The sequence below is a fragment of the Manacus vitellinus genome, unplaced genomic scaffold, assembly GCF_001715985.3.
Source record: "Manacus vitellinus isolate BGI_N305 unplaced genomic scaffold, ASM171598v3 scaffold_18_pilon, whole genome shotgun sequence".
In the NCBI taxonomy this organism is placed as follows: Eukaryota; Metazoa; Chordata; class Aves; order Passeriformes; family Pipridae; genus Manacus; species Manacus vitellinus.
Genome location: NW_021939324.1, coordinates 9,757,853 through 9,771,265, shown reverse-complemented (window position 1 = coordinate 9,771,265; position 13,413 = coordinate 9,757,853). Strand labels below are relative to the sequence as shown.

At 39.1% G+C, this 13,413-nt stretch overlaps 1 protein-coding gene across 2 annotated transcripts in view; it reads left to right on the top strand.

Moving 5' to 3' along the window:
* The window catches only part of ANKRD31 (ankyrin repeat domain 31), a 61,659-nt gene that overhangs the window by 18,949 nt on the left and 29,297 nt on the right, over positions 1–13,413 (top strand). Inside the window, exons 7-10 of one of the 2 annotated variants that reach the window (XM_029959031.1) lie at positions 1,020–1,190; positions 4,058–4,200; positions 7,061–7,205; positions 12,831–12,932. In XM_029959031.1, coding sequence (XP_029814891.1) covers positions 1,020–1,190; positions 4,058–4,200; positions 7,061–7,205; positions 12,831–12,932 — 561 coding nt within the window. The remainder of the gene's footprint in view (positions 1–1,019; positions 1,191–4,057; positions 4,201–7,060; positions 7,206–12,830; positions 12,933–13,413) is intronic. The other variant, XM_029959032.1, reaches the window with a different exon arrangement.

Here is a 13,413-nt window from a genome sequence, read left to right as displayed (position 1 = left end):
CTCTAGAAGAACTACGATTTTTAAGGTCTATTTCTGACACCTGGGCAGAGTTTTAGGGCCAGTGAGACACACTTGCTACAGCCTGTGGAGAGGAGCAGTGTATGTGGCCTGCTGTCCCAAGGGTTTTCATTAGTAGATGAAATAATGGCCTAGGCCGTGTACTGTGTTTTCCTACAGGCAGTTCTGCTGTTCTTCTTCCCTTCTTTCTTCCCTCTCTGTTTTTCATCAGATGCAGTAGCCAGGATGCTCTTCACCACAGTTTCAAGGGATGCTGGAATGGCACTGCTAGTGAAGTACAGAAGAGCTCATCTATGTATTGGAAATAATTTCAGCCAAGATGAAAACTGTGATGAGTGCATAATGGGAGATAGCATTTGTTTTGTAAAATAGTAAACTAAAAATTAAAGATAGTATCTTTTACATTTTATTTTTTTCACATTTAGGCCTCATATTCACCTTTTACTCCTTGCAGAAAAGGCTGAGCTGGTTGTGAAGTAATGGGAAAAGGTAGTCTGAGGGAGCTAATCTCAATCACTATCCGAATGTAAAAACTTCCTCACAAAGCAGAGGTTTAAAAGAAAAATTGTTACAAAATAATGGTTGATAAATTTGAGTTTTCTTAAAAGTTAAATTATTGAATAACTGACTTAGTTATTGAGATGGTCTCCTTACAATGATTTGTATTGCAGAATAGCAGTTTTATCATCCTTTGGGAAGCAATGCACTTTGCAAAAATGTCATTAGAAAGGAAGAAGTCTAAAGTTAACATACCTTTACAGAGTCATATTTCTGTGTGTTGCATTTCAATTGCATTTTTGTTATGGAATTCCCTATGGCATCTTTTATTGAACGGTATTATTATTTAACTGGTGATGTGTTTTTTGAGATACTCATTTCTACTAGATTGAATGAGCATTTGTTTCTTCAGAAAGATCATTTACCAACTGTAATACAAAGTGCCAAAATAAGAGAGAAGAGGTATTTTTCTGTGCAGCAGAGCTTTTAACATTATTTTTCAGAACGAGAAGCCTTTGGTAAGGGTCTGGCTCGCCCTCTTACACTTTCAGCAATCCACAGGAGGAACGTGTATGGTGAGAATTTACTGCATAGAGCTGTTACTCATCAAGATGTAGACCTTGTACGTAAGATCATAAAAGCTGGTGGAAATGTAAATGCTCAGGATTATTCTGGTAAGTTGCAGTTGTATTAAAATACTATTTTCAATGAAGTATTCACTTGTAACTAATAAAAGCATATATTATAAGTTTGTGCAGTGTACAAGACTGTAGGTTTGTTACTGGTCAGTAGATTACTATATTTTTATTGGTTTCACTTGGTACTTGTTCATGGTAAAATACGTAGATCTACTTATAAAACTATATGAGAAACGAAAATTTGGAGGGAAAAGTAAGCACTTTAAAAATTACATAGTGATGCAATTAGGTTTACTTAGCCTTAATTCAACAGTTCTGTGCCTACTTATCACAAAGCAGTCCCTAATTAAATAATCAACTTCATGGGTTTGAAAGTTGGGGTTATTTTTGCCAGCTTCACTGACCAACTTGAGACACCAAGATGTAGATTCTTCAGTTTAATTTTTCAGGGACTTTGATTTTGCCCATTAGATCTTAAGGGAACTTGTAGTTTTATAATTCGGCACTGTCCTGACTTTCTAAGAAAGTTGTGACTACTTGGTATTTTCCATTTTTCTTTCATCTTGGGTGTGAAAAAAAAGGGAATGACAAATAGTGGCCAGCTATTAATGTTTTGTTTGAAGCAATTCACCTTATCCAGTTTCATGTGTGATACTCTGTGTCAAAGGCTTTGCACCTTAAGTATCACTTGTTTTTTTCAAATATAAGACTGTTTCTTATTTGCACTTCCCCATCTCCTCCCTTAATATCTCCACAACAAAAGAGAAGATTGTTTCAGACAACTGGCTCATTTGGTAGAAAACTTCAATTCTTAGAGTGTTTTCATACCATGCTAGTGGCTAGGATTTCACAACTGTTCTGTGGGAAAGGAAAAAAGTCACATTCTGCAGTTATAGGCTATTGCATAATGCAGGCACATAACAGTCCAAAATTAAGTTAAAAATTATCTGTCTTCTGGAATATACTGGGAGATAGATTGGGTCAACAGCAGATTTCAGACTTTTGGAGTACAGATGTTTGAGCTAACAGAGTAACTCATAATATATATTAACTTGTGCTAGAGGCAGGTGAAAAAATATTTTGTTGGTGGGGTTCAAAGCCCCATGCTGACGACAGAGAAGTGCTGATAGTGCAGCCACAGTAGTCAAGTATACCAAAGTGCACTGCTTCTAGTTTTTGCTGTCACAGTTGCTTCCTTTTTCTGCCTTTTTAATATTTTGCCAGGCCACGATTTCTTCATTCCCCAGGCTCTGGTTGCTGGGTTTTTAGTGCAAAAACAGCACAGCTGCACAAAGTATCTTTTAGTTGTACTCCTTGAAGAGATGAGAGGTTAACCTGGCCATGCTTCTTTTTTTTTTTTATTTTTTTTTATGAGGCAGGTATAGTCAGAAAGAAGTAGTTGCCAGACCTGTGCCATTTTGACATGCACTTTCATCTTGATCTCTTTGGGAGTCATTGTTCCGAATTATATTCTGCCTCTGTACCTGTTCTCTTCCTTTAAAGCATCTCACCAGTGATTATCTATATTTTAGCCTAGTATTTTTCCTTATTCCTGTGCTACGATATTCTGCTTCAGTACTTTGCTGAGTTCTTGTGATCTTCTGTTGTTTAGTTTGGGTTTTTTTTTCTCCTTTTTATTTCCTGGACATCAGCATGTAGGATATGAACAGCATGTTAGAAATGCTGTCTTGTGCTCTTAGTTTGAGTCTTGATTCACAGTGTCTCAAGGGATCTGAAAAACAGTTGCAGTGAAACTTGTGTTTCTTCTTGATCTGGAGCATGCACAGCATCCTTGCCTCATGTTACTAATCCCTAAGAATTATTAATTGAATGTGTTGTAGGTGCAGTTTTTTGGGGCCTTATTATTGTATCAGATAGAGGATACATTTTACTGAGGGAAAAATTAATACATTCCCTTAAGTGAACCTTTTATTTCTCCCCTTAACAGATTTCATAATAAACACAATTTGTAGGAATATACAATATTCCGGGTTCAGCTGTGTATAAGAGAGCCTTGAGAATTTCTCTCTCCAGTGAAATTAAGATAATTTTGCTCTATGGTAGCAGAACAGTTTCATTAAGCCTTATTAATTCGCATATTTAGTATGTGAATTAGGCCCCGACAACAACCTTCTGATAATGGAAAATTGTTGAAGAGTAAGACTGTTGATCAAAATGGTCTTCTGGAGGGCATGTTGATTTGAGAGTTGGAAGATAGGAAGTGGAAAATCCTCTCTGTTTTTCCCTTGTTTCTCTCACCCTACATGTTTAAGGAGCTGATGCATGGCTATGCTAAACTCAGTTCAAAGGCTTATATTCCACGTTTTTCCTCAACACCTCTTCCACAGAGTAGAATTCTGTTGTGAAGCTTATTCCATATAGCTAGGAATGAAGATGGAATTTCAGTCCAGAATTTTAATTTATTTGGACACTCAAATTATTCTTGGGTAGTCTTAAAAAACATTTCTGTTTGGTAATAGTTCACGTCTTTATTTTTGTAACTTCTTCTTACTGACCTTCTTCAGCATAGCTATATAAATAAGAGTGCCATGAAAAACTATGTTGTTCTTAAAACAGCATATATGTTTTGTTCCAGGAGAAGTTACCAAGATATGGGTCAAATAATTCTCTCATTTCGTAACAGAACTACCAAATCTAAAACTAATGTTGTTACAGAAGCGTCTGCTTCTTCAGTAGGTGCAAATTTTGTGAAAAAGCAAGAGATCTCCCAACCCTTGTGACTTTTTCATAAATATTTCTTCATACAACTTACTGTAATGCATCAGTTTGTACCTTTTCAGTATACTCTCTGAAATCTTTATCAAATAGGCAACCTAAAACTGACATAAATTTTTAGAATTTTTTTTACGCAAATGTGAAATACATGCTTTTCTTTTTCATAGGCTTGACTGCACTGCATATAGCAAGTGTGGAAGGCTTTTATGGGATAGCAAATCTGCTTTTGAAAGCAGGTGCTGATGTTAATGCTGCAGAAAAGGAACAAATAACACCGTTGCAAGATGCAGTTAAAGAAGGCCATTATGAGGTATATTCCAAATTGAACACAAATTATGATTTAGTAATACAAATTATTGTTGTTGAGTCCAGAAGGTCACATAATGTTTTTGCATGTGGCTGATCTTTTCAGATTATAGGCAAATTCAGGAGCTTGCAAGTCCTTCCTGCTTGATTTCTGTTCAAACCATTCCATGCTTTACAGGATTTTTCCCGAAGGAGAAATTAATTGTTTTTTCTAACTGTTGGGGACAGTGTACTACTGAGGAATAGATTACTACTGTTTAATACATGATTTTATAATCACACATGTACGGCACGCTACCACAGCCATGCACACCCTGTTTTAACACGTAGCATGGAGGGTTATGAAGGCATAGCTTTATATTTTGTATGGTCTTAAAACTGAAAGTTAACTGAATAGCGAATGTGAAATAATTGTAAGATTTGTTGCCAAGTGTTGTGGTTTCATAAACCTGTGTCTGAATTGTGGATCCTCTTTCAGTTTGGCAGTGCTTGCCTCCAGCTGGCATGTATGTGCATATTTCTAGGGTGACCCAAATTTATGTAGGAGTTCTACGTGTCCCTTTTATCTGCTTGCAGTTTCTTTCTCTAGAAGTGCACGTTTGCTGCCTAATAGTTATTGATTTCCAAGATCTTTTAAGTATTTTTTTGTGGGGTGTTTTGCCCCTAAATATTTGCTCTTTACGCAACTGAGATGAGATTTATTCTGTTTCCTCACAAATCTCCCTGGAGCAAAGAGGAAGGGTGGACTTCCAGCTAATAATTTTTTCTGAGACTTGAGAGCCCCAGGAACGGTTTTCAACTTGTGCATCACAGACTGTTGTGGGTTCATGAAATATTTCTGTGTTCTGTGACTGTACCTGACACACCATGTCCATGGTTATGCATGAAGAACTCTACATCTCTGCAAGTAATATTTAGGGGCCATCAACTAGAATGATATTGGAAGAACAGTCATTTCAACTAGGTCACTTGAGGCACACCAAGATCATTCAGCACAGAGCTGAGTTAGAGTTATACAAGCTGGTATGTCCAGAGGGAATGGTGCTACCTGGTGATGCTGTATTTACTCAGTCTCTGCTTACTATCAGTAAAATTGTCTTGCTGCAGTGATCTGTCAGACTTAGTTTTTGTTGTTTCTGACTAGCAACAAAACAGTGATAGTGATGGTGGTTCAGACTTTTGGTAACATAGTATTTGAAGCTGTTTTTTTCAAAGCTGCATGAAGTTATTACTGTAGATTGGAAACATGCCTTTTATCTACTAGTTTATTCCTTTCTGTGCCTGCAATATGCCAAATTAATTTATTTCAGGAAAAATGGTAAGTATAGGAAAGATTTTTTGGTACAGTTAAGGGGGAGAGCATGCAAGTGTGTATGACCACAGTTGTGGAAGAAGAGTTCTCAACATTACTGGTTGAAAAAATCCAGAGGTTTGCTCTTGATTGACCCCATTTTATTTTACTCTATTGTTAGGAGCATGTATGAATTGAGAAAATGTCACTAACAATTTTCTCATTAGCAGTCTGGTTAGAAATAATGAGGGACTCGAACACATGGGTGGAGGATGTGAGTCAAGGTCAGTCTGAAATTATAACATGCTGAAGGGACAAAAGCAGAGGTACAAGTAAAATCCACTAGTGGTGGAATAAGATTGCAGGGTTACCCACAGAAATGAAACAACCAGATTGTAAATTTCCCATGTCCCATGCCTGCAAAGCTTGGCTGAACATTTTGCTAAAAAGGTCATTTCTTGAATAAGAACAAAATCAGGCTTTATATTTGTACAAAAATCATAATATTGGTAATAAGGCCATCAGAATGGGTTTCATTTGATCAGATATATCTTGCATATCTGAAAGAGCTGTCAAAGCTCCCCTCTGCAGTCACAGGAGTCACAATCGACACATCTAAATCAAAATGTCTTTTCTCCTGAAGTAGATATCAGCAGTGCCCTGGCAACCAGGAGGGCCAACCGTGTCCTGGGGGCCATCAGGCAAAGCATCACCAGCTGGTCAAGGGAGGGGATTGTCCCGTTCTGCTCTGCACTGGGGCCACCTCACCTTGAATAAATATTGTGTGCAGTTTTGGGCACCACAATATAAGAAAGATACTGAGCTCTTAGAGAGTGTCCAGAGGAGGGCAGCGAGGATGGTGAAGGGCCTTGAGGAGCAGCTGAGGTCACTTGGTGTGCTCAACCTGGAGAAGAGGAGACTGAGGGGAGACCTCATTTCAGTTTACAACTTCCTTGTGAGAGGAAGAGGAGGGGCAGGCACTGATCTCTTCTCTGTGGTGACCAGTGACAGGACCTGAGGGAATGGCTGGAAGTTGTGTCAAGGGAGGTTTAGGTTGGATATTAGAAGAAGGTTCTTCACCCAGCAGGTGGTTGGGCCCTGGAACAGGCTGTCCAGGGAAGTGGTCACAGCAGCAAGCCTGACAGAGTTCAAGAAGCGCTTGGATAATACTCTCAGGCACATGGTGTGAGTCTTGGGAATGGTCCTGTGCAGGGCTGAGCATTGGATTCGATCCTTGTGGAGCCTTCCAACTCCACGTGTTCTGTGATGTCCTAAATGGATAAGCTGGCTCATACCCTGTTATTTTCTACCAGTTAAGAGCTATGGGGCCATGAATCCTACCCTGTATTTTTGGAGACCTTGGCTTAATGGCAACTGGAACAATTTATAAAAATGAAAATAAGATGATAGGATAATGCCTTATCTAGGGGAATGCTTAGGGTATTTGAACTAGAATACAGAGAAATTTGATTTTAGTTGCTCCTGTTGTCAAGTACAAGAGAGAGAAGCCTATGTAAGGAGTATAGAAAATACTGCCAGAAGAGATATGATCTAAAAAACTTTTTTTTTTTAGATGGTGAACTTACTACTTTGGTATGGAGCTGATCCCTTATTAAAAAATAAAATGGGAAGGTGTGCATTAGAAGAAGCTTCTGACCCATCTATGAGGAAACTTCTTACCAGTTATGTGGAAAAATCCAGGGGATATTCAGTATCAGGTAGGAAAGAATTATTCTGTCATAGCATCACCACCAAATGGAGAAATTCAGACCATCTGTTAAACTGTTTCCTTAATTACTGCTAGTAATTCTATGGACTTCAGTGTCTGATGCCTGAGTAGCAGTGAGCACTCCTTACCTTCCACAGTTGCTGTACATTGATGAAGTATAAATGATAATGATGTCCAGCTGTTTCTTGGGCTGGAGTTACCTTTAAATTTGAAATGAAGATGTGAAGCACAGTAGTCATTGTCTGTCTAAATGGAAGATGGGACATGGCTTGATTTGCTGATGGGTGAGGTATGGTTTAGAGCTAGGGATAAAATTTGGTTTTAAACTGTCATATAGTCTGAATTGTAAAGGATCCATAGGATAAAAAGTGGTGAATCTAGGATTAGGTCTAGATCTTATGAGTTGCCAAGCCTTAACTGCTACTGTTTGGGCTGGATGTAGGTAACAGCTAGTGAGTTTGTAAGGAAATAGTTGAGTTAGAGTTAGTGATTATGGCTAAGGAAGAAGTTGGGTCTTGTACAGTCTTGGGAACTAAGTTGAGAAGAAGGTTCAGAAAAGGCTGTTTGATCAGAAGCAAGTACAAAGATGTGTCACGAGATAAGCCTTGATTAGAACTAGAATTAAGACTGTTGGACACCCATTGGCCAGTGTGAGCTGTGGCATGTTTAAGTCTTGAAGGAGTCCCCATCCCTTGGATTATTATCCATTATTGCTTTTCCATGTGGGTGGCAGTAAAGCCACAATGCATAGTCCAGGGAGAATCAAAAGAGACTTCAGGACCTTGGGATAGTTGGTAGGGGAATCTGGTGCACAGATAAATTTTTTCCACTCTCCCAGTTGTAAGCTGCGACACTGGAAGAAACAGACAAAGCCAGTCTGTTAAAACATGGCTCCATAGCTGATGTCACTGCCACAGTTCTGGGTTTTTCAGTAATGGGATGGTTTACATGTCACCAGGCCTGCTGGTGTCAGATGGCATTCACCTTTCTCAGAGAAAGAAGAGGGTCTTTGCTCTTAAGCTAGTGGGGCTCATTGACAGAGCTCAAAACCGTACTTGAAGAGGGACTGGGACAATATCAGAATTGCCCATGACAAGCCATTGGGTGATATATGCAAGTTAGGTGGATGGGGTGCTAGTGAGCACCCTCAGCCTGCTGCTCTGAGACTCCTTGAGTACCCTGAATCACACTTGGAGTGTTACAGAGAAGAGCCAGGGGTTCCTCTTAAGTTTCAAAAAGAATCATTTAGGTCACTAATCTTCAAAAAAATTGGAGGTACAATGTCACTCTTTACTCTCGCCATTTCTGGTTTGTGCAAGGTGCTGTTTGCAACAAAGATTAGACTCCAGTATTTTTATAAATATTTTATATATTGTTATGTTTTAGTTTCAAATAAAACCCTTATGGCTTTAAAATTTTTCTAGAAAGCTAAATGTGGTAAGTACTATTACACACAATATTGTAGACAAGTTATACATATGTAACAGCATGTTCTATATGTAAAGTAAACGATGATCTCTTTTCAATTTTTGTTTCTTTCTGTCTTTCAAATAAAACTTAGGGAATTATTTTTTCTAGGTTTTTGATAGGTTTTTAAAATGGCACATTCTTAGGACTTCAGCTGTCTGTGACTATTTCCTTGTGTTCTTTTGTTTTCCACATCAGTTTTCTACAACTCCTTATTTATACTTGTTACTATTCGTTTCCATTTTTTTAATTTCTCATTTTTATTGCTTTGTATTTCCCTTCCTAAGCTAGGTTAGTTTTTGAATCACTGCAGCTTTTCATCTTGAGTGTGAGATATGTTGTGAAATACTTCCTAGCTGTTATTAATATTTTTCTGCTGACATTTTTTCTTCAATTTTTTTAATTTAGAACTGTTTTCAGCTCTTTGAAAATTTCTCTTTCAAATAACTACTGTGTCAGTATAAATGTACGCATATACATACATAGGAAAAGGTGGATTTATATATATATTTATATAGGTTTATAGAAGCATGTGTGAATGCATATGTGTGTGGATATAGCATTTGATTTTTTTTTTCCGAGTGTGTGCAGCAAAAAATTTAAGTTTTTTCTCTGAACTGCAGTTATGCATTGCTGGGGTTTATTGGTCAAACCTTGGTTGCCTTTGAATGAGTAAATGAATGCTAGCATCAAGTATATTTTGTAAGGCAATGGGATTCATGCTCCTATGTGCATTAAATTCTTTAAAACCAGTGTATATAAGAGCATGGTTATGTAATAATATAACAAATATACACCCAGCCCCCATAAATGCACACACAATATGGACAAATACATCTGCTCAGATACCATCAACATGCACATTTTTTACTTCTGTTTGATGAGTACTCTCCTTCTGTTTGGGGACTTCAGTTTCGTCTGGATGCTCACTAGTCTTAAAAGTTAAGGGGCCATCAGCCAATCTCTGCAGTGTCCTGTTAGACATGACAAAAAACACTCAAGAAACTGTTTGAAGTTCCTGCTGATCCTTTTCTCTATGATAGTCAGATTCTTGTCTTCTGCCTTCAATGGTACAGAACACTCTTCCCTCTTCCTGTCTCAGGTGGTTGCTTATTTTCAACCCTTCTTAAATCCCTGCTCTCTTGAGTTTCTGGACTGCAAGTTTGTGTTCTCCTTTGGAAGCTGAAGGGAGAAGGAAAGGAGTAGATGCTTCTTGTTACTTACTGCTTTCCAGTTCTTGGTAGTGTCAGTGCTTATCTTTCCTGTTTCTAAATTTTGTTCTTCCTGCTGTAGGAATGTCTTTTTAAATCATGCTGGAAAAAAATCCATGGCATAGCTAATACATGTCATCACCCATGCTAATTACTGGGAGAACAAACACTGAACGTAGAAATGTTTCCTTTTTCTATAGATGTTCTTTTCTGTAGCTCTTATGTTTCTGCTGATCCTTTATAATAAGGTCTGTGTGCATTAATACAGTTTTGTATTTTTTTTATTTCTATTTTTTGTCTCCTATATATAAAATTATGATTTTAAAAAACTTTATTCTGAATGTGTGTCTTATATTTTGGTCTCCATTGAAATAGCATTTCCCAGGCTGCTTTTTTCCTCAAAAGAGATTCTTCAGGTAATATTTTGTTCAGATAAAATTTAATTATTCCCTTTGTACCAGGAGAGTGTTGCCATTTGAGAGGCGGTGCAAGAAGGTATATTGTACAGTTGAAGGCCTTAATAAGTTTGGGGTCCAGGACAATGACATTCAGATTGCAGTAGGAAAAAAGGCAAGATGGGATAATGTTTTCTTACTTTTGGAGTTTTCAGATTTTTACTCTCTTATGCCTTTTCTTCATTAACTGGCCACAGTATGTCATCTGATTGTTCCTACCTCCCACTGCTCTTCCTTATATTATTCTATTCTTGAATAAAAATTTTTCTTCTGAAATGATGCAGAGCTGCTGTCATCTACAGTCGGTCACTTACTAGGCTCCCAACATTCCTAATGTGCTTATACGGAAGGAAGGTACAAACAGTTTGCTTCTTTTCTTACAGTTCAACCTTGCTCTTAGACCAATGTTGAGGTATTCAAATGTCTTTTTTAAGCACAAAGTTGAAGTTGTCAGCCTGATCTAGCCTGATTGCTGGTTACTGTAATCTCTTCATTTTATCTTTATACTGTGCTGAGTGGACTTTGTTTTTGCCAAGATCTGGATCTTTCCTGCTCATGACCCACCTGGCAGTGCATCCAACAGAGAACCAGTATTTTGATTCACATACCAGTGTCCCATTATGCTTTTGCAAATGTTTCCTAACAGCCGTGAAGCAAACTGTTGTGCATGGCAGTTTAACTGGAAAACTCTGCAATTATTTCTGTTCACTGGCTGCCAGTATTGCTAAGGGTCATTAGCGTAATGGGGTGTTGTGTGCCTTTTTTTTCTTAAATGTCTGTAAACAGTCCCTTGGACATTCTCCCATGAATCAAAGGGAAAGAAAAGGAAGAACCAGAAAGCAGATGATTGCTTTGGGAGTTCAGACCCAGAAGCTTTTAGACAAAACACAATACATTATCTTATGGAAAAGTAGGTCTCAAATTGGAGAAGTATTTTAATAATGTGATGGCTCTGTGTGCTCTAGAATCTCAGTTTTCATTTTAAAAATGAACTCTTGAGCTTTTCTGTTTGCCAATACAGTGTGGGCCAAGCACCCACAGTGCAAAGAGGACTACCTGAATGCTTTCAGACAAGTTTGAAAAGCCTACAGTGAGCTCCATGCTGCCATAGTCTGGCTGGAGCAGTGCCTGAACAGGATGGTTTAAAGTTAGTATGGATCTATCCTCAGTGAATATCTGTCTCTAATATCGTTTCGTGTTCTTGCAAATAGTCTTGGATGACAAGGTCAGTAGTTTACCTTCAAGGAAACATTGGAAAAGCAAATTTTCCAGAGTGCAGGAGGAGCCTGAAGAAAGGCAGCTGTCAAATCATGGAAGATGTTTGATACCAATGGATGCTGCTGACCGCACATATTTGAGAAAACAGCTTGTCTGATGAGAAGAGGAAGATGCAGCAACTAATTGTTCATAGGAATAATTGACATTGAATAAGAGCATGCAAAATGCTCGTTTTAAACCTTACACTTTCAGGTTTTTTGAATGAATTACAGATTTTCAAGAGAACAGAGAAAGACCACTGTGAATTTTTAAGAAAATATTGATAGCATGATATTAAAATGAAAAGTACAGGAGTTTTTAAACAGCTGACATGCATGATAGAGCTTTTGAAGATTTATATACCTTGTCTTTTTGGTTGCAGTTTGAGAAGGGGGTTGTCCTTACTCTACATGCATAATCAGTACTTTGGTAATCTGGTTTTTTCTTTGTATTTCAATTTGAATTTATAATTTGAATTAGTTTCAGAATTCATGGCTAGGCTTCGTGAACGAAGATTTGGGAAGGCTCTATCCACATTTGTTACAGGCACGCTGGTGGCTTATGAAGCCCATATGTGACAGACATATCCGACTGCAAAAGGCACAGCAGAAAGACTCCTTAGATGATATATTCTGCAATACACGGTTCTTTCTGCATTGCCTTTTCTCCTCGAGAGTGATCCTGCGTGTGTTCTCAAAGGAGACAGCTGTGTTATAGATGGTGTGTCTCCAGGCCTCCCGATTGGAGGCCAGAGAAGACCAGTGATGTTGATCAATATGGCCAAGTCTGAGATGTTGTGTCAGGGAGTCCTTGTATCTTCTCTTCGGGGCTCCTCTCATGCAGCAGCCGGTGGCAAGTTCACCATAAAGCAAGATCTTATGGAGGCGGTGGTCCTTCATCCTGGAGACGTGCCCTGCCCTGCCCAGCGCAGCTGTGTTCTCAGCAACATGGCTTCTATACTTGTGACTGCTGCTTGCTCTAGAACAGATGTATTGGTCACATAGTCTTACCAGTGGATGTTTAGGATCGTACGGAGGCAGCGTTGATGGAAGTGTTCTAGGAGACGCAGGTGTTGGCGGTAGATGACCCATGATTCGGAGCCATATAAGAGAGTCAACAGCACTATGGCTTTCTAAACACTGATCTTGGTGCTTTTCTTCAAGTGTTTATTATGCCATACTCTTTTGTGGAGTTTTCCAAAAGCACTATATGCTTTTGCTAAAGGTGCAGTCGCAGCAGAGGAGGGGAGAGACAAAGCGGGGGAGCCTTGCCAGCAGTTGCTGCACACCCGTGGAAGAGGAAAGAGCAGCTTCGGAGCACACAGAGGTTTGATGTTTCAAGTTTGGGGGGGAAGGGGGAGGGGGTACAGGGGAACGGGGTGGGAAAGAGAGGGGAGGAGTATCAGGCGGGCCATGGGGGTCTTATGATTGTCGGGAGGGAGAGAGGGGCAGTCCTGTAGGAAGTATCACAGGTGTGCAGTGCACCTGCAGATACATGGTAACACAGTGGAGGAAGGATATGGTCAGGGAGAATACTGGGGTTCCTTTAGAGTGATTGGGATACCAGCCAAGCTGGGGCCTTGATAAGCACCCCAGCCTGGGATGTGTACGTGGGCCAGAATGGTGGGTCGGTTTGTTTGTCTGTTTGTCTTTGGCTCACCTGCTGCTATTGCTCAGGCTCGGCATGTTCCGGATATGTTTGCTTTGCTCTGTTACGTCCTGAAAGAGTGGGCAGGACAAAGGGCTGCTCCTGGGTATCCCCTTATGATTGTATATAAATAGGCGATAGTAAAGCAGGAAATGAAAGA